At 41.9% G+C, this 21,966-nt stretch overlaps 3 protein-coding genes across 3 annotated transcripts; 1 reads left to right on the forward strand and 2 right to left on the reverse strand.

The window, feature by feature from the left end:
* The first annotated feature begins 377 nt into the window (after window positions 1–377).
* Window positions 378–1,142, forward strand: LOC125512908 (uncharacterized). The gene is made up of 2 exons (XM_087527283.1): window positions 378–481; window positions 655–1,142. The coding sequence occupies exon 2, from the start codon at window positions 676–678 to the stop codon at window positions 907–909; it is 234 nt and encodes a 77-aa protein (XP_087383409.1). The 5' UTR covers window positions 378–481; window positions 655–675; the 3' UTR covers window positions 910–1,142.
* Window positions 1,143–3,436: 2,294 nt separating this feature from the next.
* On the reverse strand, window positions 3,437–6,367 carry LOC125512896 (F-box protein At5g03100-like). Its single transcript, XM_048677963.1, has 5 exons — window positions 6,211–6,367; window positions 5,221–6,127; window positions 4,650–4,820; window positions 4,375–4,566; window positions 3,437–3,780 (listed from the first exon to the last, which is right to left on the reverse strand). Exons 1-4 carry the CDS (start codon window positions 6,231–6,233, stop codon window positions 4,390–4,392), a joined length of 1,278 nt encoding a protein of 425 aa, XP_048533920.1. The 5' UTR covers window positions 6,234–6,367; the 3' UTR covers window positions 3,437–3,780; window positions 4,375–4,389.
* Window positions 6,368–10,608: 4,241 nt separating this feature from the next.
* On the reverse strand, window positions 10,609–13,712 carry LOC125512906 (two-component response regulator ORR29-like). The gene is made up of 7 exons (XM_048677970.2): window positions 13,518–13,712; window positions 13,215–13,373; window positions 12,971–13,132; window positions 11,842–11,985; window positions 11,668–11,744; window positions 11,214–11,366; window positions 10,609–11,119 (listed from the first exon to the last, which is right to left on the reverse strand). Exons 1-7 carry the CDS (start codon window positions 13,699–13,701, stop codon window positions 10,775–10,777), a joined length of 1,224 nt encoding a protein of 407 aa, XP_048533927.2. The 5' UTR covers window positions 13,702–13,712; the 3' UTR covers window positions 10,609–10,774.
* Between the last annotated feature and the right edge of the window lie 8,254 nt (window positions 13,713–21,966).

Here is a 21,966-nt window from a genome sequence, read left to right on the forward strand (position 1 = left end):
TTCTTTGGTGCACTGTGTAAGCTCCAAGTTTGACCGTTTGTGAAGGGAGAGAGACTGGGATGAATGCGTTGGAAATGCTGCCAGCCGGGAGAAGCGCGCGGCACGGCCGAGAATAAGAATGATTGCGTATCTTTGGACGGAGAACCAGAAGTGCGTCATCAATTCATCACCATCATCACACTTTTACGTTGACAGCTAACTACCACCATGAATGTACACTGTACACATCCTTGAGAGCCCTAGGCAGCTCGGTCTGCATTGAAGCTGTGCAGGAGAACACTGGAGTAGTAACTGGAGTACACATTGCGATCCACTGCTGCTTTGCTCGGGCGGGCCTATAAATTCGCACCCTCGCCTGTGCTCTCCCCGCACCACAAGTTCTTCCTCACTCGAGCTATAGCTAGCTAGCCTTCTTCTTCCTCTCTGCTACCAGTGCCATTGTCTGTCCGTGCCTTCCAGGCCCAAGTACTGCCATTTCACGGTATGGAGAAGCGGCGCTGCATTTCTCAATCCTTTCCTTGGTGCATTTCTTGCCTTCTTTCTTGAATCTTGAGTGCTGCTAGGTGCTAGTTGTTCTTAAATCAAGCGCAAACATATATTTGGAGTATGTTTTGGTTTGAACACTGACCATGGATGGATGTGAATGTGCTGCAGGTTGCTAGCTGGAAGTGGAGGATGGAGCGGGCGAACACGGAGCTGTACCTGGAGAACCTGTGCATCATGCAGGCGAACGAGCGGCTCCGGAGGACAGCGCAGCTGCTGGACCAGGAGAACAAGCAGCTCCTCGCCGTTGTCAAGCGCAAGCAGCAGCACATGGCGGCCTCCTCCAAGGCGGCGGCCCAGCTGGCGAAGGGCGGCGGACCGTCCGGCGCGGCGCCGTCCAAGTCCGGCAAGCAGCAGCCCCAGTGATCGCGCCGGAGATGCGCGCGCGCGTGCATGCATGCAGTCGTGGAAGCTCTAGTCATCTTTGCCAAAAACTAGCTAGTAGTAGTACCAGTAGTATGTAGTGTACGTACTAGATAGGTCCATTAGAGCTGGCATGGATGGTTTAGTTCTACTTTTGGTTATGTAGCTAGTGGTGGCAGCTAGCGCTTTGGGGGTTATATATTTGCATGACTTTTCTTGTTGCGGTGTGATGGCCTGAGCCCTCATGGGTACGAAAGATAGTTCACGTTATTCCAGTATTGTACTTGCGAAATCTGCAGTTTAACGTGAACAATTTGCGAAAATCCATCTTTTACATACACGGCGTCATGTTTATGCAATGCCACACAGGTGAATGCGTTTCAACAAGTGAGGCTCCTTGACTGATTTTCTTTTCTTTTCGAAAAGGGGTGCCTCACAGGATGCATGCACACAACCATTCTTGGACTGAAATAGGTTCCGAGTTTGCTGGATATTACTTCAATCAGACCACACTATAAACACTAAAAAAACTCTGAGGAGGATTCCAACATTAGTACTATAAATACAACTCAATTCCACCAAAAAAAAGGGGGTTTATATTGTTTGTTTTTCTTGCAACAGAGGTACTCAGATGTGGCATATATTCCTGGCTTTCCGATGACAGTAAAGCAGGAAATGAGGAGTATAGAACAGTATTCTGATCATGATCTCTTGGGTGGACGTGGTACAACACGATCGGTTGAACTCGTGAATTGAATTGCAATGGATGTAGCGCTTGACTCGAGGTTGCATGCAATGCAATTGACCCTCAACTGCAGACTACGTCATCAGCACTCGAGTGAGCCCATGTCCAGTCCAATTAATCGTTAGGTTTGCGTCCTATCCACATCGATACTATGTTTCCCCTTTTCATTTCTGCAGCGCAGACGATGCAACGAGTGACACATTCCGGTGGTAGTTTCACAATGCCAGGCTTTTCAGTTAATATGTTAGTGTATGCAGTAGAACTTAAGAGTATTGTATTAGTGCGAGAACGGTTTGGATACTAGTAATTATTTGTTCTTGTTAGAGATGGATGTAGGAAGGCTATCTGGCTATATTAACATTTTTCATGAATATGCGGGATGTGTCTCTTTTCATTGGTAAGTAAGAAAATGAAGTACGCACATAAAAAGAGTAGAAAATGACCAAATCAACAGCACACGTCAATCAGATACTAATCTGGGCCGCGTGAGAAGAGGACATGGGTTACTCAGCCCAAGAATACCCAGAACGATCTACAACAATATCGACTCAGGCCCTTGGTTTAGGCTCTAGCCCAAAGCCCGAAAGTGCCTTTCTGCCCCTTGGTTTAGGCTCTAGCCCAAAGCTCGGTGAACGGTAAAATAAAAAAAAAATCCAAATTTTTTGGGAGAAACATTGACAAAAGTTTCAAGTGCTTGCAAAAATTCGTCTTAGAATCACATTCCTGTAAGGAATAGCAAAAAAAAAAAAAAATTCAGTGCTCCAAAATGCTTTTGAATGTAGCATTTTTAGAGTATCAAATTTTTTTTGCCACGCCTTCTAGGAATGTGATTTCATGATGATATTTTGCAAGCACTTCAAATTTTTGTCAATGTTTCGATTTTGTTTCAATTTTACTGTTCACCCAAACTCATTTGAGCTCCCGAGCAGAAACTCTACGTCACCCAAAGCCGTGCTTCATCTTGGGTTTGCGAAAGTACACGCAAGCCCCCCAAAACATAAGTGGTATTTAACTACAAAACTCCCAAACCAGAGGCGGGAGAGGGAAAATGTCCTCCTTGCTGGTTGCGTCCACGAGCGCTGCGGGTCCATCCCGCCTGGCATGCCACAACCATGTTTCAGGTTGGGTGGCCCCGTTGACCACCGCACGACGGGGGAGAGAGCAGGGCTGCTCCAAAATTGCGCATCCATGATGTTGGGCTAGCAAACCAACACACTGGTTATTGAGGAGGAAGATGGGGGGAGAGAGGATGACAGGTGGGCCCTAAGCCAGCCTAACATTTGAGTCAAACTTTCTAAAAAAACATAAAAAATTGAGTCAAACGGTGTGAGTTTTTTCATGCCACATCATCACTTATGGAGGGAGCCACCCATCAGATTTAGTGTCAGGTGCTGCTAATCAACCGATCAGTGCTTTCGGCAAATTGTCAACAGAAAACCGGATTTTTCTTTTGCCAAAAAAATTGTCGTGCTATGTTTATTTAGGGTTCACAATTATGGTTGTTATTACAATTTACTCCATTCCACAAGCAGCTTGCTGACGGATGATGAGAGCGATGCTTCTTCAGTCCCTCCCCCACACACTACGCGCTTCACCTTCTACGGCCGCCGATGCTCTGCGTCTTGAGAGTTTCAAACATTTCGGGAACTGAGTTTACAAAACTCATGTGTTTTTTCTATCCTCTGTCTATATGTTGCGGTTCAATTTATGTGTGTTGCAGAGTTTGTGTAACTTGTCGTGCACGAACACACTGAACCAACACGGTAAGTTCAGAAAGAAGCCAGACAATCACACCGTACACATTAATTAGCACAATCCTGAAACAACACTAGACAGGTCCCTGAAACATCTTACCAAAACATAGGCCTTCAGCAGGCAAATAGGTTCAGGCCTCACACTCGGTTCAGCAAATGAGCAGAAGTGCACTAGGACTACGGCGACACTTCAACATGTTCTTACTGCACCCGAGCAAAAAGTACCCAGCAAATTACATATGAGCGAGTTCATAGGAATGAGACACTTAGCTAGTAGACGAAAAGCAGCAACTTGATGGAGCTAGATCCATGAAAACCGAAGAACGGAGGGCGAAGTAGACCAGCCAAACAACGCCACCCAATAGAAATGGAACCCTGCATAAACAGCAAGGGACACAATGAGCACATGAAACTCTCAGACTGGAATACATGCAGGGATAATTTGTGAGAAATTCAGTTGGTTGATCTAGCGATCAGAATGCTCGACGGATATGCTATTTACATGAAACTGAGCACAGGTTTTAACTTATGTTTTGTAGGCAGCATTTTTGGGTACCACTTACACGAGACAACCATAGAGCAGCTTGTCAAACTGTCCCATTACAAGGAAAGAAATAATGTACACTTACGATTTTCTACCTTCAGCACTGCCTACATTAGAACAGGCTACCTAGCTTAGCTAGTCAAGCATGCAGTTCAGGAACTTAATAATTTCTATTGCATTGTTAACTGCTAAGCTCCCTGCTCCTGCGTGTTGCCACCATGGGCATGCTACCAAGCACCTATGGTCATGACAAGCAGCATCAATATTCAATGGCGTCATATAAGGGGCAACGTTGTGGTTGCCAAGTATGGTACGGTGTCATGGTGGGCTAGAAGGATATTAAAGTGGTGCACGGGGATATAGCATACAACTCTGGGTTGACTACTGAAAGCTAATGATCGTGAAAAATGCTAATGGTTACTTACAATCAAACAGAAGGTCTATTCTATCTCAATTTGCTCAGAAGGTACTCCATGGGCACATAGGATCTTTGAAATACGGTGAACTATCACATCTTCCCGTGTGCCACATATAATTTTGACTACCTTGAGATGTTGTGATAGCAATGATTGTTCCCTTGAGTTACAACTTCCATCAATTTCGTTCAAATGATAATCCTGTAACAAACAATATATTTTGCAACAAAAGGTAAATGGTAATTTCAAAGATAAAAGCTATCATACTTGGAGAATATGTATACCTCAAAAGTTTGCAAATCAAGCTGAAGTATCAGTGTCTCTAGAATGGGTGAGTGCTGGAGAAAGTAAATCAATCCAGTGAAATCATCAGCCACACACCACTCATTGAGCAACAACTTTGTTAGCTTCCTAAACATGGGGCGCCATGTCAAATCCATTCTCAAAACAGACAGCTGGATAAAATGAAGAGGGTTAAACACAAATTCAAGATATAACTTCAGAAGTACACAATGCTTTTTGAGATACATAAGTACATGCTTTGAAAACTTTCTGGTGGTTCTTATTTTTCATAGTAATTAAGTGTTACCAGACACCAAGATTGATAATCCAAGCTGTATTTTAATCTCAATCCTACATGTTTGAATATTAAATATGCCTAAAGTATCAAGTAGCGGTGTGCATGCAAACATGCTCAAGAAACATCAAGATTCAAGCATGTGAATTAGTGAAAACATGTAACACACACAAGACGCTTGTTCCATAAGCTTCTATTGATAGATAACTGGATACAAACTTACATGGGATCTAGTGGATGGCAAAGAACAATAGGAGTTAGCAAAAGTGGGAGCATACCCTTATCGGATAAGATATTGTTGTCAACTTCAAATTCGTAGCACCTGACAAACCTTGGAGAGCCACAGGATAGTCGTTGTTACCGGCTTGAGCATCGCATCCCCCACATGATAGATTTCCACAGTAACACATTTCCTCGCACATTTCTCCAAGTGTAATAGATGCTGCTACCAGTGATGGCATGCTATCAAGCAAAGGAGCCAAACCGTAAAATGGAGCTAGTCTGAAGCCAATGAGATTTGGGGCAGAAATACGAGTGCGGGGATCAAAACCAAAACTCGTGTTGTGAATTTTAAGAAATCGTAATGACTGGGACAAGAGATTCACATGGATATGACAAGCTTTCATCTCTAACACCTCTAGCACCTGACAGCTCGAAAAATCCAGAGAGCATCCCTCAAATCGCATGCGGTAAAGATGTAACCTCTTCAAGTGCGATGAGACAAGAGTCATGTTGATTACCCGCCAGGGAAAACAAATCCGAAGCACTGGAACTTGACAGGATAAAGCATACAGGAGCCATGGTTCCATGTGTCGGAATGCCTCCTTGGCCCAATTGGTGTTCGCAGTCTCCTGACAACCAGAACGGATGTCACATACATTCAGAGGCGTTGGGTCACGGAGACGAAGCAGCTCGTCGACAAACGTGCTGGAGCCCGTAGCAGCGTGGTAGCTGTCGGGGTCATCAATGCGTAGGGCGGGCATGGACTTCCAGAGCGTGCGCCAGCGCCTAGCGAGCACGCATGTCCGCACGGCGTCGCGGGAAAGCAGGAACGACATCACGTACTGGAGGAGTTCGTCCGGGAGGGCGCTGATGCGGTCCTCGCCACCAGCCGCTTCCGTTTGGATGTTTTCTTCGTAGTTGAGCTTCTCAGACATTCCGTCGAACGTGTGGCCTGCGCCGAAGCTGCAGAGTTGCGGGACGCAGTGAGTCAGTGAATGAGAGCAGCCACAAGGGGAAGACAGACGGGAAGAATCCATGAGTATCACCTCCAGCCGCCACAAGAAGACATGCGTGCTCCTCCTCCTAGGTGGTGGGAGTGTGAGGCCCTGGGCTAGTCTCACAGATCAACAAAAGGATTTGAGAGGGGATCAGGAAGAATAGGGAGGAGAAAAGGGGAACCAGAGGAGGAGGAGAGATGAGATTCAGATACTGTTCATTCAACAACTTGCCTCTCTAGAGTTCTGTAGCTACAATATAACCACACCACACCGAACAAAAATGCCATCTCTTAATAAACAAAAAAATGTCATCTCTAAATAATAAAAATGCCATCTCTTAAGAAACAAAGAATGTTATCCTTAAGAATAAAAAATGCCATGTACAAAACAAAACTTGGCATTTCAACCAAAAAAAGGAAATTTTTTTAAATTGCCATGTGACATAGTCCAAAATTTTATAAACCGCCTTTTTAAATTTTCTCTAGAAAAATTGCCATCTGGTGAAAAAAAGAATAAAAAGAGAGACTAGTATTTGATCCCAGGATCTAGCCAGTGCGGTGGCTGAAAATATTTTGAATGGTCCTACGTTTGCTGGCTTTTATCTAATAAAGAACTAGTTTCAAAATCTGCTGTGGCTCAGATCCTGCGCCAAGAATTGTGCAAACGAATCTAACAGGAGAGGGCGGATTCCTTGGGATTGGTTCCCTAGCAACCGTTCACCTGTTACTATTTCTCTCTTTTTATGAATGGCTGAGTGCTTCTCTCGCTTGCTTTGATCTATCGGAAATATGACCGTGGACCCAAATCCAAAATAGAAAGAAACAATTTTTTTTGGGACAATGGGGGTGGGCGCATAGGCACATATATTAAAATTAAGCACAATTTACATGAAGGACTTGAAAATAGGGAACGATTAAAATTGGCCTACCGGCTAGACATCGTATCGGTTGGCTAGCTGCGTGCATGCATCTAGCTAGCCCCACGTGTGGAGTGCCTCTCATCCCCTTATCCCCTCCCATCCACACGTTTCCTCTCCTTTCTCTTTCCCCACACAACCGGCAGAGGGACATGCTGGAACCGGCAGGGCGGTGAGCTCCATGGTGGTCGCGCCATGCTAGAACCAACATGGCGACATGCTGAAACTGGCATAGTGGCGAGCTGTGATGGTGATGGAGGTGCACCCGTGACACTACAGCAGCCTGTGGGTGCTGTGAGGACGGCGACGAGTATACTACATGCTAAAATGTTAATGACAAGATGTTGAGATAGCGACCACATTGCTACAAGGTGGCGGCGATGGGTGCGCCATGTTCTATGGCGGGACACCAGTTAGATGTTGCACCATGGCAATGGCGCTGCTACTACGAGCAGGGAGCAACGAGTTGGAGGATGATGAGGACATGGCCGTGAGGCGGCGCATTTGTTCGTCTCTCTCGAGGCCTCTTTTCCTCTTGCTTGCTTTTTTCTTTCCGAATAGTCCTCGGGCAGCGCTATGTCCCACTTATAGTGAGACCTAGCTGGCTCTCGCATCAGGCACTTCACTAAATGGGCCAGCCTAGGTGCGCGGGGACCACCACCTCATTTTTAGTTTTATTTTTCGTTTTCTAGTCTCATTTACACTTCCAAATATAATAACAAAATATATTGCAAAATACACATCTGAAAAAAGTTAACCAAGAATTTAAAAAATGTTAAATGTGTATACTGAAAATGTATAGAAAAAAATACAGTGTGTGGGAAAAAAGTTGATCATGTATTTAAATTTTTTTAATCATGCATTTGAGAAATAATTAACAAGTATTTGAAAATATTTCATCAAGCATTAATCCTTTTAAATGTGTATAGTAAAAATGTTGACCATGTGTTAATTTTTTTATCAAAGTTGTATTTGAAAAAAATTAATCAAGCATTTAAAAATGTTAAAATATGTATAGAAAAATGTTGACCATGTATTAAAAATATTAATTTGTATAAAGAAAATGTTTCAGGAAACAACCTCTTGCAGAAATGTAAGAAAAAGCTGCGTATAATAGGCCCAAAGTGGTTGGGACCCTTCCCCGGACTATGCGCAAGCGGGAGCAACATGCGCCGGGCTGCACTTTTTTTTATATAAAGAAAATGTTTCTCATGTGTACAAAAATGTATGCGCAAAATATACAACATATGCGAAAAAAGTTGGTCATGTATTCAGAAAATGTTAATAAAACATTTGAAAAAATGTTAACCAAGTATTTGAAATTTTTTAGTCAAACATTTGAAAAATGTTAAATGTGTATAGAAAAATTGTTGGCAATGTATTAATAAAATCTTGCGGGAGGTGATGGCGGGTTTCATGCTTGGCGAGCTCGCCGGGAAGAACGAGCTAGAAGTCGGTATAAATCTTGCGGGAGGTGATGGCGGGCTTCTTGTTGTAAGGCACTAGCTTAACTGACTCAAGGTTCACAAGTTACAATGGCGAGCCATGCATGGCAATGGTCCTATAGAGGCTACTAGACAAATATCAAAGTCCAGTATTATCCACGAACAAAATCTATCTCAACTATTTCTCAAACAAATAATCTTAACTGGCGTCTTGTGATTGATAACCCACCATTGTCAGTCTACATACCAAGATTAAACATGCGTCACTAGCTCACAAGACTATGTCGTGAAAAGGTTTGCCTCATGTGTTTTTCTCTTTATAGACAGGAAAGCAAGTGCATTAGCGCACATGGACACCTATGATTTTTGTGCGATATGATCAAACAGAAACCCCATGCACCCGCTCGCCGGAGCGAGGTGTCGCCGCGAGCTCATTCTTGACCGGTAGACGCCATGATACTTGTGCCCGTCTTGGGATATAACCAAGAGTGGCAAGGCCCTCCGGCTGCAGGTTCGACACCAAAGATATGATCCAGTCAGTTCCCCTTGGTGGTGTTAGGGACAACGCCACTCTTGTCAGCAGGGCCGGTTACTGCCCTTGCCGGCAGCGCCGCCCCACGCACCAGCTCCTCCCTTTCAGTTGGTTTTTTCGTGCACCATTAGTGTTCCCTAGAATGTTGTGGACTTGTGGTGTATCAGTAGGCCAGGAGTGCAGCCATAAAGCCACAGAGCGTCCAGATCACACCAGGAGCTGTTATTTCGATGGCGCCAAAGGCCGAAACTCGGCTTGTTGACCCACGATTCGACCATGTCCTGCTACATGACCAACAATGTACTATTAGTTACAGTTTCATATGGTTAGCCTCATTTCTCGGCTGCATTTGGTTTTTTCGCCATGGTCGTAACGAGTTGTATAAAGATACAATCAACCCCATAGCATGTATGCCTATTGTTTTAGCCACTATTCCATGCTAGCAGGCCTGGGCCTAGGGGCGTGCGACTTGTGCGATGGCACAATGCCTTCAAATTGTTTCATAAAATTTCATGTTCTTAAAAAATTGTTCTCAAATTGAAAAAATGTTTGTGTTCTAAGGAACTCTTCAGAATCTCAAAACAATTCTTTTTTTTTCAAAATTTGTTCATAGAGTGAAAAATGTTTGCATTTTAAAAAATTGTTCCTGGTCTCAAAAAATGTTTGGGTTTCTTCAAGAAAAAGTTCAGAAAGAAAGTTTGGAAATTAAAAAAATTGTTCGGTTTTTCAAAAAAATGTTGGAAATTTCAACAAGTGTTCGCGTTTTGAAAACTTGAAAGAATTTCGTGTTTTCAAAATATGTTCACTGTTTTCGAAACAATTTGAACCGCACTACAGTAAGCCTCATGCTTTTCTATGTGCGCCACACCCTCGATGTACTCCCGTTGGGCACGACCACGATCAGGCAAGGGCCCTGGATTCTGTAAAAATAAAAGGCAAGGGCCCTAGAATCTGGAAGAAAGCCTGCCTGGACAACTCGACGAGTGATGGGGCATCTCCATGTCAGACCGAGTGAGCAGCGGGGGAGAAGGCCGTTGAGCGTGCCGCCACCGGTTTGGTAGCCGGACAAGGGAACTTTCTCGCCGGACAACAGCGTGAGCTATAGGAACATGAGCTCGCCGTTGCTGTGGCCGAGGGCGGCGACACGCGAATGGAGACCTGGCTGGTACTTTCCCATATAGAGAGAGATCGAGGTGGAGCTGGGTTCGTTGGCGACCTGGATGTCCATGAGGGACGCCTAATCGTCTTTTTCGTACAAACTGGTACGATGTCGTTCTCACTCATGATTAATTTACAAGAATAGTGAACTAGTATATTTAATATAAAACATAGTTTTAAATAGCCGGCTATAGCTCCGTTATAACCCTTTCAGTAGGGTGCCGCTAAATGGTTGCCTTCACAAATAGCCTGTTATAGCTCCGCCTCCGCTATAGCTGATTTGGAGGCCCGCCACTATTTTCCATAGCCCGCTATTTAAAACATTTAAATCGGAGAGTAAGCTATCTGATTTCTTAGTTTCCAGAACTCACTCATGATTCAATCTTTATGGACTGTCATGGTAAATCTTTCAATGGCACTTTGATTAGGCCCCATTTCAGAGTTTGCCACAGGGCCTGAATATTATATGCCCGACCCTACATGGTAATCTTCAACTCACCATAAAGTCTAGTGAGAGTTTAAGTCTATACTCAATATCTAGTTGATTTAAGGTACCTCCACCTAATCAGAATCCTCGGAATCTGGATAGTCTACAAGGCCCTCAACCGGAACCTTACTTATGTTGGAGACTTGGTCATGATGATAATTATTCCTGAATGTGATCGCATGTGCAGCTCTTGAATTGTATGTTTGAGCAGCAACTTGATCATGACTAGATGAATTTGAGCCATTAGCTTCATCAACGATGCCATCTTCTCCTGTTATATGTCCAATAACTTCACATGGTTCGTCACTAGAAGGACCATTGGAATACTGGAACTCGTCAAAAGCTGCCCCAAGTTGTAAGGCTCTCCGCATTGCTGCAGATACATCAACGCCTTGAGTGTCTCCAAACAAGCTTGGCATCTGAGATGAATTAGAAAGACTAATATATCACTCAAGTTTTAACTTTATTTTCTAAGTAATATAATATATAAATAATTTTCCATTGTTAGCCCACCATTGTTCTTTGGACTATGTCTTCTGAATGATAGCCGGGCGTGTAAGGGATTGTATGGCGAGTCTTCACGGATTTAGAACTTGAGGCACAATTCCTGTAGCTATCCATTAACGTTGCCATGTTTTGTTCCCTTTCCATGCGTTTTTGATGTTTCTTGAAAATATTAAATACACAATTGTTAGTAGACAATCATTCAAAGATGACAACTTTAGCTTCATAAATTAGGTACTAGAAAACACTATATAATATCAGGCCTTTTGTTTTGTTGTTCAATTCAATTTTTTTGTTTCACTCTTCGTCTGTTTTGTTAAGTTACAAACAAAAGCATTTTATATTAATTTTTCAAATACAAGACACTTTGGCTTATTTCAGTCAAATTAAATGTTTGACTTAGCTCATTTGAAATGACTCCATACATGCTCCAAAGTTCAATAAATGTATATTGGGAACACACCTGTAGATGCACAGAAATTTGTTTCGTCGTAACAGTGTCCACGTTCATGATTATCTTTATCTTGCTGGGCGATGCATCTGAAATGAATTAACAAATATAATTTCATATTATCAATTTTAAATCCAGAAGGCCAATCCCGAAGTGAAAGTGCTTGGGCCTAAGATGGGTAGTTACTTGCTCCAAGTATTTGAAGAGCATATAAAAACTTGCTCTCTAGGAAAGGTATCCATTTGAGTTGAGTGGTCGTTTTAGTTCCATCCTTTTGCTGTGCTACGGACTCTCCAACTTCTTTTCCATGTTGGGCTTTATCTCCAACACCTGCATGTGCACAACATAATACTTTAATATCTGCAGTTTCATGTTTTCGTGCAATCCAAAGGAAGACAAGACTTATTTTACTGGACACAATTCGTGTTACTACAACATTGAGAAAATTAATATAATGTTCTGTAAAGCATGCACCAAAAACCGACGTCTCTAACTTTTACTACTATTACATATAGCTAATTTCCCGTGCATTACAATGGAGGCATACATATTCTAGTGATTAAACACCAATCGTATGCGACATATACCTTACACCCATCATATTCTAATGCATGAAGTGATTTGACTGAGTTAATGCAAAATATTTGATTTGATTTGATGCAATTAATGCAAAAGATTTGCTTTGATTTTCTTTTATTGCTCGTGTCCGACATATAGCTAGAATGACCGATTTGATTTGTTTGAGTTAAAGCAAACCTAACACCCACCAAGAGGGGCACTGCAAAATATTTAATTTGATTTGATTGGATTAATGCTTGATGTGAGCAAGGGGAGGCTTTACCAATGAACATACGACCACCTCACCTTAATAGTAGAGATTCATTCCATTTCAAAGCACCTATCTTTTGAACCTCTTAAACTTTTGCCAAAATAATGGTCGTTCTACATTTTTTTGGGGGGCGGGGGGGGGGGGGGGGGGGGGGGGTTCAAACTCATGGCTAAAGTTTGACACAAGATGTGTGCTCTTGTAAACATGGAAGGAGAGAGTAATTATTTTCCTTGGTGAAGAAAAATAGATAGACATGAGAAATAATTCAAGGGAAGCAATGATATTTTACTTTTACTCTTACTTTTTGTGCCAATCTATAAAAAGAAATCTACTTTGAAAGATGTATTGTACTCCAAAGATTATTTGGATTGGCCAAGTGAAAAGTTGTACGTCAATAGATTTTTAATGAACCATTAGATTATAGTGTTAAGTTATTTCATACAAACTATAAACATAAATACTTGGTCATAAGATGTTAATTTTGACCTTGAAATAGATACTTCATCCTGTTCAGCCTAAGAACTTTTACATCAAGATGTTGCCACATATTGTGAATGGTATTAGCATCAAGAGGCTTCTTCGCCAAAAAAAGAGCACCAAGTTGAATAGATCTCTTCATTGTGTACATTGTTGTTTCTGTTGACATCACTGCTTAAAAAAATAAAAGACTTGTCAACGTCAAATAAGATGCATGTGCATGCAGTTGGAGACAAATAATTCGTGAACATACTAATCACTTGAAGGTTTCTATGCATATCTTTGGCAGCTTCCAGGAACTGAAAGCCATTCAACTCTTCCATGTCCACTGCTGCCACCATGACAAAATCAACATCATGTGCTTTCTTTTCAAGAATACCAAGTGCTTCTATGGGACTTGTATATACTGCCACTGGAAAGAGAAGATCAACTTCACTATCTGAATGTAACGACATCTCAGAACATGAGAATAAATGGTTTCCACGAAACATGAAAAGGTGTATATTTTCATAAAGATGAATATAGTTCCTCTTTCATGGGATGTAGAAAACCATACCATAATAGTTCAATTCAGAGAGCATGGATTTTGCAGAGTTGGCATGGAACTCATCTTCATCAATGACCATCACGCTAAGCGCATCTGAGGGCCGTCCTCTTGCTCTTTCTGCCATGGGGTTTCTCAAAACTAGAGCTCTATTTGCTTCTATTTTTGCGTATGTGTGAATGTGGCAACTGGGCATTGGTGGCTATTTATAGCTCAACAAGGTTTCTTCCGTTTCACATAGTCATATGTATAATATATATATATATATATATATATATATATATATATATAAATAACATAATACATTACTATTTTTTTGCAAAAGAGCTAATAGCACAAAGTGGGCATGTGTGGTCCAGGCATCCTACATGGTGACAGACATGGTGGGATAGAATCCGACACAACAATAAATGAATCACCCCCCCCCCCCCCCCCCCCTAAAAAAGAGTTAGCACCAAATGTAGATTGTCCAATAACCACGAAAGTACTAGCTACATAATATGTTTGAAATATATACAAACCAAGCACACATATATGATCTGTTACACCTAAAGTAATAGAGAAAATCTATCTGTACACTTGTATATTTATATTTGCGTATAGTAGACATCGAATTCGAAAACGACAAAGTGTACTGACATAACACATTATCGCACGGATGCGACGACAACGTAAAAACAAAACCACAATTATAACCACATTTTTCGGAGGAGCATCACTCGGCGGCGATTCTACATGTAAGTTGGGTCAGCTGACCGCAAAATCTTTTTTTTGTATTGCAAGTTTAGTTATGTTTGTATTTGTGTAACAAAAGGACATTTCAAAGTGATTAGTGCACTTGAAACCACAACTTTTTGGTGCTGGCACTGTCACTGGCTGAACTAATCAAAATGACAAAGTGATGTCACATGGATGTGAACACAATGTAATGGCGAGATCAAAGTTATAATGGCATTCTCCTAAGGAGTTGTAATATTGTTAAACAATGAACTTAGAGTCAGTGTTTACGTGTGACCCTGAAATTTTAGAATTAAATAACATTGCTTTCAGTGGTGATTTCCTCCGTGAGGTCCATAAGTCTGCACTAGAAACAAATTTTCAAACACAATAGAGTACTCTACTTTAAGTACTTGTTGATCATAGCCAAGCAGTCTAATTAACATGGTCTCCTAAATTGTGAATAGTGAAATTTTGTATGGACCGCTAGAAACTAGAACGTTTACAAAATGTGTGGCGCCATTTGGATGGTCTGATGTCATTGGTCCTCAGATATCTGATATGGGTGGTTAGAAGTTAGAATGGATACAAAGTGGGTTGCAACCTTTGGACGATCAGATGTCATCGGTCAGCCGATATCTGGTATGGATGGTCAAAAGTTAGAATGATTACAAAGTGGGATGCATCCTTTGTTTGGTCTGATGTCAATGGTCAGCAGATATCCGATATGGATGGTCAAAAGTTAGACTAGATACAAAGTGGGATGCACTCTTTGAATGTTTGTGATATCAGTTACACTGCATTAACTATAAGGTTTATGTTCTCGCACCCCTCAACCACTAATGGTCTCAAATAAATGAACCTAGCTCTTGTTTTTAATCAAATCAGGTTGTGTAGATTCATGATATCACATTTACGCATGAGATTAACTATAATATTTATGTTCCTCGCACCCCTCAACCACTAATGGTCTCAAATAAATGAACCTAGCTCTTGTTTTTAATCAAATCAGGTTGTGTAGATTCATGGTTTCACATTTACACATGGTGGTCTCTTTATGACGTGTGTCCAGTCATATTTTTTCATGCATGCAGCCTAAACAAGTGAATGTTTGTCACACTGGCTTTTGGTGTATATGCATACCACTTCCTAATGTACATTATAATATGCATACAACTTCAAAGATACCACAGACGGAGACTATTATGTTTTCTTCTTCTTTGAGAAACATAGTACAAAGGCAGACATTCACATACATGCACATGCACGAACACTCGCCCTTATGAATGCACACACTCATAGCCCATCTCTATGAGCACTTCCGAGAGACAAGACCGGCAAATCTTAAGACGAAATTTCTTCGACGAGCCAAAAAATTTATAATTATCATAATATTTCTTTCACAGATAAGGTAAGCATCATCACTGTCAGAAAAAATGAGCTGAAACAATTCATTCGATAAATGCACTGTGACTCATGTCTGTTGTATATTATAGTGTCGGATAGGAAACTATGGCACAAATGTGTACTGCAGCTATGAATATATAAATGATGAGATGCTTTAATAAATATATATATAGTTTGATACGTTTAGAATCATGCAAAAACATACATCACAATGGCTGGGGCACCTGTCACCGTAATGAGGTAGGGTCATCGTCGGCACCCACGTCTGACGTGTACATGCCCAACCAAAAAAAAGCAGCGCTGCTCGCCTCCACCATTGCTGACGGCGAGCTCGTCTACGTCTAGGTCGCACACATTCATGAACTCATGATAGGCTATTCCTTATTTGGTCATAGTGGGGATGTAACAGGGGGGAAATTGTATTTTCTTGCGTCACTCAACACCATTAATAACCAAAATTGACGGAATTTCGTATTAGGAACAAAACTTCAACCATGTGTCAAATATGGAAGATTTTTTTAAGGACAAATATGAAACCACATTTTTATTCAGGGTCAAATAAGGAATTCTCTAAAGAAGGAAAAGAGTGAAACCTTAATGAATTTATCACTGCAAGTCCACAACCACTGTTTTACCTCCCCAACGGGAGTTGTGGCGAGAAAGAGTGGACTGGCTGGGAAGAGCATTAATGAGATGGTAGGTATGTGATGGCTGTTTGATGGTTGTCTATCCTTGAGCAGTGTTCTTTTTCAAGAGGAAAGAAAGTAATGGAGATTATATATAGACTAACAAACAATCTAGAAACACACATGTATTTTTTTCAAAAAGGAGGCTTGACCCTCGGCATCTGCATCATTAGGATGCACACAACCTATAGACATACATGTGCTACAACATTGCACAAACAATCAAGGAAAATAAAAATACAGAGAAGCCCATAGGGGTCCCTGAGTGACAACCATCTCGCCATCAGTCTTCACCGTTGCGAGAGAAGAGAAGCAAACCATGAACTAAAAAGCACCTTCACAGACTCCTTTCATGGACCTCGAGAGTGCGCAGCTACAGGCGTGCCAATGACGTTGTGGAACATCGGCAGGAAAAGACCCCCATACTTCTCGAGCGCAAGATCCACCTCCACTGGAAATTGTAACTTGTATTTTCGAGCATGAACACACTCAATCAACATGGCATGTTTAGAAAGAACCAGACAATCACATGTTGCATATTACTTAGCACAATCTAGAAACGACACTAGACAGGTGCCTAAAACATCTTACCACACAGGCCTGACACTAAGTTCATGAGATGAGCAAAAGTGCACTAGGACTACCGCGACACTTCAAACCTCAACATGATATGATTTATGACAGCATCCAAGCAACAAGCTACACAACAATACATAAGAGTTCATTTGAATAGGACACTATTAGACGAAACACAACAAATCACATCAGAGTTCATAACTTCATATGAATAGTACACTAGTAGACTAAACACAACAACTTCATGACACTAGATCCGAGGGCCTCAAGTTTGAATAACGAGGATGATCTGATCATATATAGATCGAAATCGAACCCTGCATAAACAACAAAGGATACATTGACCAGCACATGAAAGTCTCATACCAGAAAGAATGCAGGGAATGTTGTGAGAAATTCTGTTGGTTGATCTGGCTATCAAAATGCTTGAATTCATACGAACTCTTCGGTTTTAGTCTAACTAGCTATCAGGGCATAATCTGAGAAATTCTTGTAATGGGACAATAACGGAACATGAAACTGAGCAAATATTTTAACTTAAATTTGGTAGGAAGCATTTTGGGTAGTGCTTACAGAAACAACCATAGAGGAGGGTGTCAAACTGTCCTAGTCCAGTAAAAAATGCACACTTCAGATTTGTGCCTTTGGTACTACCTAAATTAGTCAAAACCACCTTACATTACCTAATCAAGCATTCTGTTGAGGAAATTAATAGTTTCTGTTGCTGCGCTAAGCTCCCTACTCTTGTGCGAAGGTGAAGAAACTCGTTCACAAATCTGCTGGACCCACTATGGCGGCATAGTTGTCGGGGTCATCGATGTGCAGGGCGGGCACAGACTTCCAAAGTGTGCTCCAGCGCTTAGCAAGAACACACGTCCGCACAGAGTCACAGGAAGGCAGGAACAACAAAAGATAGCAGAGAAGATCATTTGGGAGGGCCCCGCCCCCTAGCCAGAGTCGTTTCCATCGTTTCCTCGCCATTAAGCCTCTCCGACATTATGTCAAAAAGGTTGCCTACGCCGAAGCTGTAGAGTTGTTGGATGTAGTGAGTCAGTGAGTGAGACCAGCCAAATGGAGAAGATACACAATAATCATGAGCTCACCAGATTAGCTCACCTGCAGCTGCCGCTAGTCATGCTCCTCCACCTCCTCCTCGACGGTGCTCAGTTCTCCATGCAACGCAAGAGGGGACACTTCTCTCACGCCTTCTCACCTTAACTTGGTGGGATAGGAAAACAGAGAATGCCGAAGGAAGGGATAAAGAGAAAGTGATGGGTGTTTGATGGATGTTGGTTGTTCTTATAGAAAAGAACTTGTATTTAATACCGGAAGGGTCTCGAAGGACCTAGAAAAGCCACTTTAGTAATAATGTTGGCACAATATGAGAGCGGGCGAACCGAAAGCAGCGACAAATGGTCCAAATTATCTTGTCATTCACTGTATCACGGGATATGTGTCATCCTATCTTCCGGAGAGAGCCAAATGAGAAAATACAACACTGAATACACGTCATGGTTTATAACTGACAAGATGGGTGGGACCATCGCATTATGTCATAGGCGTGTTAATGAATGCTGAGGTGAAGGACAGAGGCTCCATGGTTGGATGGTACTTATTAATTTAACCATGTGAGCATAACGACAACACTGCACCAACCTTGTTCTGTCTCATGCGACCGGGGTGCGTATCGCCTGAGATGGAGGAAGGTGGAGCAACTACTCTATGGAGGGGTTACATATTTCCTTATTCTGGGGCCGGATGCGATTGGATCCACATTTGTTTGAGGTGTGTGTGTGTGTGTGTGTGTGTGTGTGTGTGTGTGTGTGTGTGTGTGTGTGCACGCGCGTGCGTGTGATGGACCGAAGGAGTGCTGACACATGATAGGGTAAATGACGTGGTTTGTGAGTAAAACTTCCATACATGTACACCATCACACAAACCGTAGCCTTCAATGGCGAGCTTGCCGGAGTTGAAATGTTGTTGTCCAAATTAGGAAATATGAATATAGAGTAATACATCGTGGAAGATGAACTTTAGACCTACATTGATTAGGTTGAGGGTGGTTAGGAGTTCAGGTTGTGTTGGTGCAAGGGTTCAGTATGGCGTTTGAATATCCAAGTCTTGTGTGCACAGTTCCTTGGTCCTCACAATCTTATATGTTTACTAGTTGACCCTTTGTGCCAATGTGCAGAGACCAACAGAAACCTAGAAGTTAAGCAAACTATTTAAAGGATTTTTTATCAACTATGTGCTAATGATTAGACTTGTGAAGTGTTTCTATTTGCCTTAATGACGATAATTTCTCATAGATTTCTTTGCAGATTTGTTTTTGATGCTCCGACCTTCCCTTATATGGTAAATGTGACAGAAAAACAACAATTCGGAAATTAGGTGTACCATTTGAAGGAATTTTCTTGTGAATATCCTATAAGTAATTATATTTGCATTACCTTTGTAGGCGCTGTATATTTAGCAATGACGGACAACGGAGATTGTTGCCTAAGTGTTTCGCTGCCCAGGCAGGGCAACCCAATGACCGAACAGAAAGTCCGACCGCAATCCCTCCCCCCGCAACCGACCTCAACCATCAGAACCATGTTCCCCTCCCAACCAACCCAATGACAGAGATCATAAAACATGCCTACAATACCATAAATTTAAGCAATCTATGGGAGGCACATATAGTAGACATTCTTTTAATGAATACCTTTTGCTCGTGATGACACAGAGACCTAATCCTCTGGTAGTATCAACTCCTATGGCAATATGGCGCAACTCTCGAGATACCCTCTCCTTCGTTTGCATTCAAACAGTATCAGGAACCATCCTGATTTAATGATCGTTGCTCATGTCCTTCTTTAGCCGGCCAGGGCAACCCAACAGTTGGGTCAATAGAGGACGATCACACCCTTCCCCCCTACGGTACATGAATTGAACCATCGGAACCAGGGCTCCTATTCTCAACGACCGAGGTGACTCGGAATCATCCGGGCAGATCACAAAGTCCAAATATCGGGTAGTCAACTAAAAACAAGGCATCCGACCAACATGACGTGAGGGAAATAGGCTGTGGCAACTCCTGACATCCACCTAACAATGAACGAAACAGACCAGCAGGATGCGACCGATGCGCACACTAAGCCGGGCGATCGTGCATGCCCAACGTGTTTTTGAATGCGAGCCGGTCTTTCTTTAACACCGCTAACTTGAAAACAAAAATACTGAGCGGACGGGACATTTTGGAACGTATTCCTGGGCTCTCAAAACCAACTTTGCGAAGTCATCAATACTAACAAACCAAAGATGAAATCTACTCTCGCTCGTACCAAACGCCGTCTTTTGCTCTGTATCAATTGTTGCGTCTCCTACTTCCTTCCTTTCTTCTCCATTTTGCTTGTTTCCTTATAAACGATAAATTTTCTTCATGTATGGCCTCTTTTCCCGTGGAAATAAAATAAACAAAGGATTTTGTGATCTCTCGCATTCATTAGTCAATAGTGACAATATTGCAGCAATTTTCTCATAATTTCTAAGCTTATCCCGTTCAAACAACAGTGTGATGAGCGTAGAAATATCACTCATCAACCTCCCCAAGCTTAAACCTTGATAGTCCTCGAGCAACAAAAATAGAAACCCAATCGTAAGAAATTCAGTTGTTTAGAGAGTTGAATAACAATTGGTTGTTTGCATGAATTATATGTTGGTACTGAGAGTAATAGGTATAAACTGGTGGTAAGATAAAAGCTTGCATGGCCTTGTAGATCACTGAACTTGATAAATGGATTCTTGCAATTGTCGAGCTAGAGATGTATAAGAGGATCTCGTTCTTTAGTATTTGGACGCACTCTTAACATGTCTCCAACGTATCTGTTGTTTTGTACTATTATATTATCAATCTTGTATGCTTTATATGCCATTTTACATCATTTTTCGGAACTAACCTATTAACTCAGTGCCTAGTGTCAGTTTCTATTTTCTGCTTGTTTTTGGTTTTTTCAGAAAATCCACACCAAACGAAATCCAAACATGATGAAACATTTTGATGATTTTTTCTAAACAAAAAGAGACCTTGGAAGCTTTCAGTAGGAGGCTAGAAGACATACGAGGGAGCCACAAGGCAAGGGGCGCGTCCTGGGAGGTAGGGCGCACCATCAGCTTTCCCTAGCATGCCATGGTGTATCAGTTGGCCAGGAATACAACCATAAAGCCACAAAGCATCAAAATCTCACGGAGAGTCGTTATTTCGATGGAGCCAAAGGCCGAAACTCGGCCCTTCGATCCACGATTCGACCATGTCGTGTTACCCGACCAACAATGTTTTTATTTAGTTTCATATAGTTAGCCTCACTTCTTGGCTGCGTTTAGTTTTTTCGCCATGGTCACAACGAGTCATCTATTTGTATAAAGTAAGATACAGTCAGCCCCATGCCATATATGTATATTGTTTTAGCCACCATTCCATGTTACTAGGCGTGTGCCTAGGGGCGTGTGACCTGTGCGATGGCACAAGGGCTTCAATTTTTAGGGCCCCCGAATTTCCTTGTTTTTTAGCTGTGGGGCTCCGAATTTCTAACCCGTCAATTCAGCCACATGCGAGCCCACGCGGTTGCACATGTCAATTCCTATTCATCGCTTATTTGTGGCAGATTGTTGAAGTTTCACACATGCAACACACTCATGGGATGACCCAATTCACGCTAAGTTTCCTGGTTTTAGGAACCTTCTAGAAGGTTCCGGTCTGGTTCAGGTAGGTTTATTCTCTTCCTTCTGGTTGTTTTACTGATTTTCTTCTGTTTCAATAAATGTTCGGAAAGGAATGTTCAAAATTTTAAAAATTGTTTGCTATTTCAAAAAATATTTTTTGGAAGTTTCAAAAAGTGTTTGCGTTTTCAATAAATATTGACAAACTTGAAAGAATTTTGTGTTTTCAAAATATGTTTGCTGTTTACAAAACAACTTGAAACGCACTACAGTAAACCTCGTGCTTCGCTATGTGCGCCGCACCCTCTATGTACTGCCGTTGGGCACGGTCACGATCAGGCAAAGACCCTGGATTCTCTAAAAATAAAAGGCAA

This window comes from Triticum urartu, chromosome 6A (genome assembly GCF_056163025.1).
Source record: "Triticum urartu cultivar PI428250 chromosome 6A, HENAU_Tu73, whole genome shotgun sequence".
NCBI classification, from domain to species: Eukaryota; Viridiplantae; Streptophyta; class Magnoliopsida; order Poales; family Poaceae; genus Triticum; species Triticum urartu.

What these genes read in the sequence shown, in the direction of transcription:
- LOC125512908 (XM_087527283.1), top strand. Translation starts at nt 676, where the DNA reads ATGGAGCGGGCGAACACGGAGCTGTACCTGGAGAACCTGTGCATCATG.
- LOC125512896 (XM_048677963.1), bottom strand. Translation starts at nt 6,233, where the DNA reads ATGTCTTCTTGTGGCGGCTGGAG. An exon ending in CAATATCTTATCCGATAAGG is followed by an intron (nt 4,821 to 5,220) that starts GTATGCTCCCAC and finishes CATTTTATCCAG; the next exon opens with CTGTCTGTTTTGAGAATGGA. An exon ending in TTGATTTGCAAACTTTTGAG is followed by an intron (nt 4,567 to 4,649) that starts GTATACATATTC and finishes TGTTTGTTACAG; the next exon opens with GATTATCATTTGAACGAAAT.
- LOC125512906 (XM_048677970.2), bottom strand. Translation starts at nt 13,701, where the DNA reads ATGCCCAGTTGCCACATTCACACATACGCAAAAATAGAAGCAAATAGA. An exon ending in CTCTGAATTGAACTATTATG is followed by an intron (nt 13,374 to 13,517) that starts GTATGGTTTTCT and finishes TTCTCTTTCCAG; the next exon opens with TGGCAGTATATACAAGTCCC. An exon ending in AAATTTCTGTGCATCTACAG is followed by an intron (nt 11,367 to 11,667) that starts GTGTGTTCCCAA and finishes AATATTTTCAAG; the next exon opens with AAACATCAAAAACGCATGGA.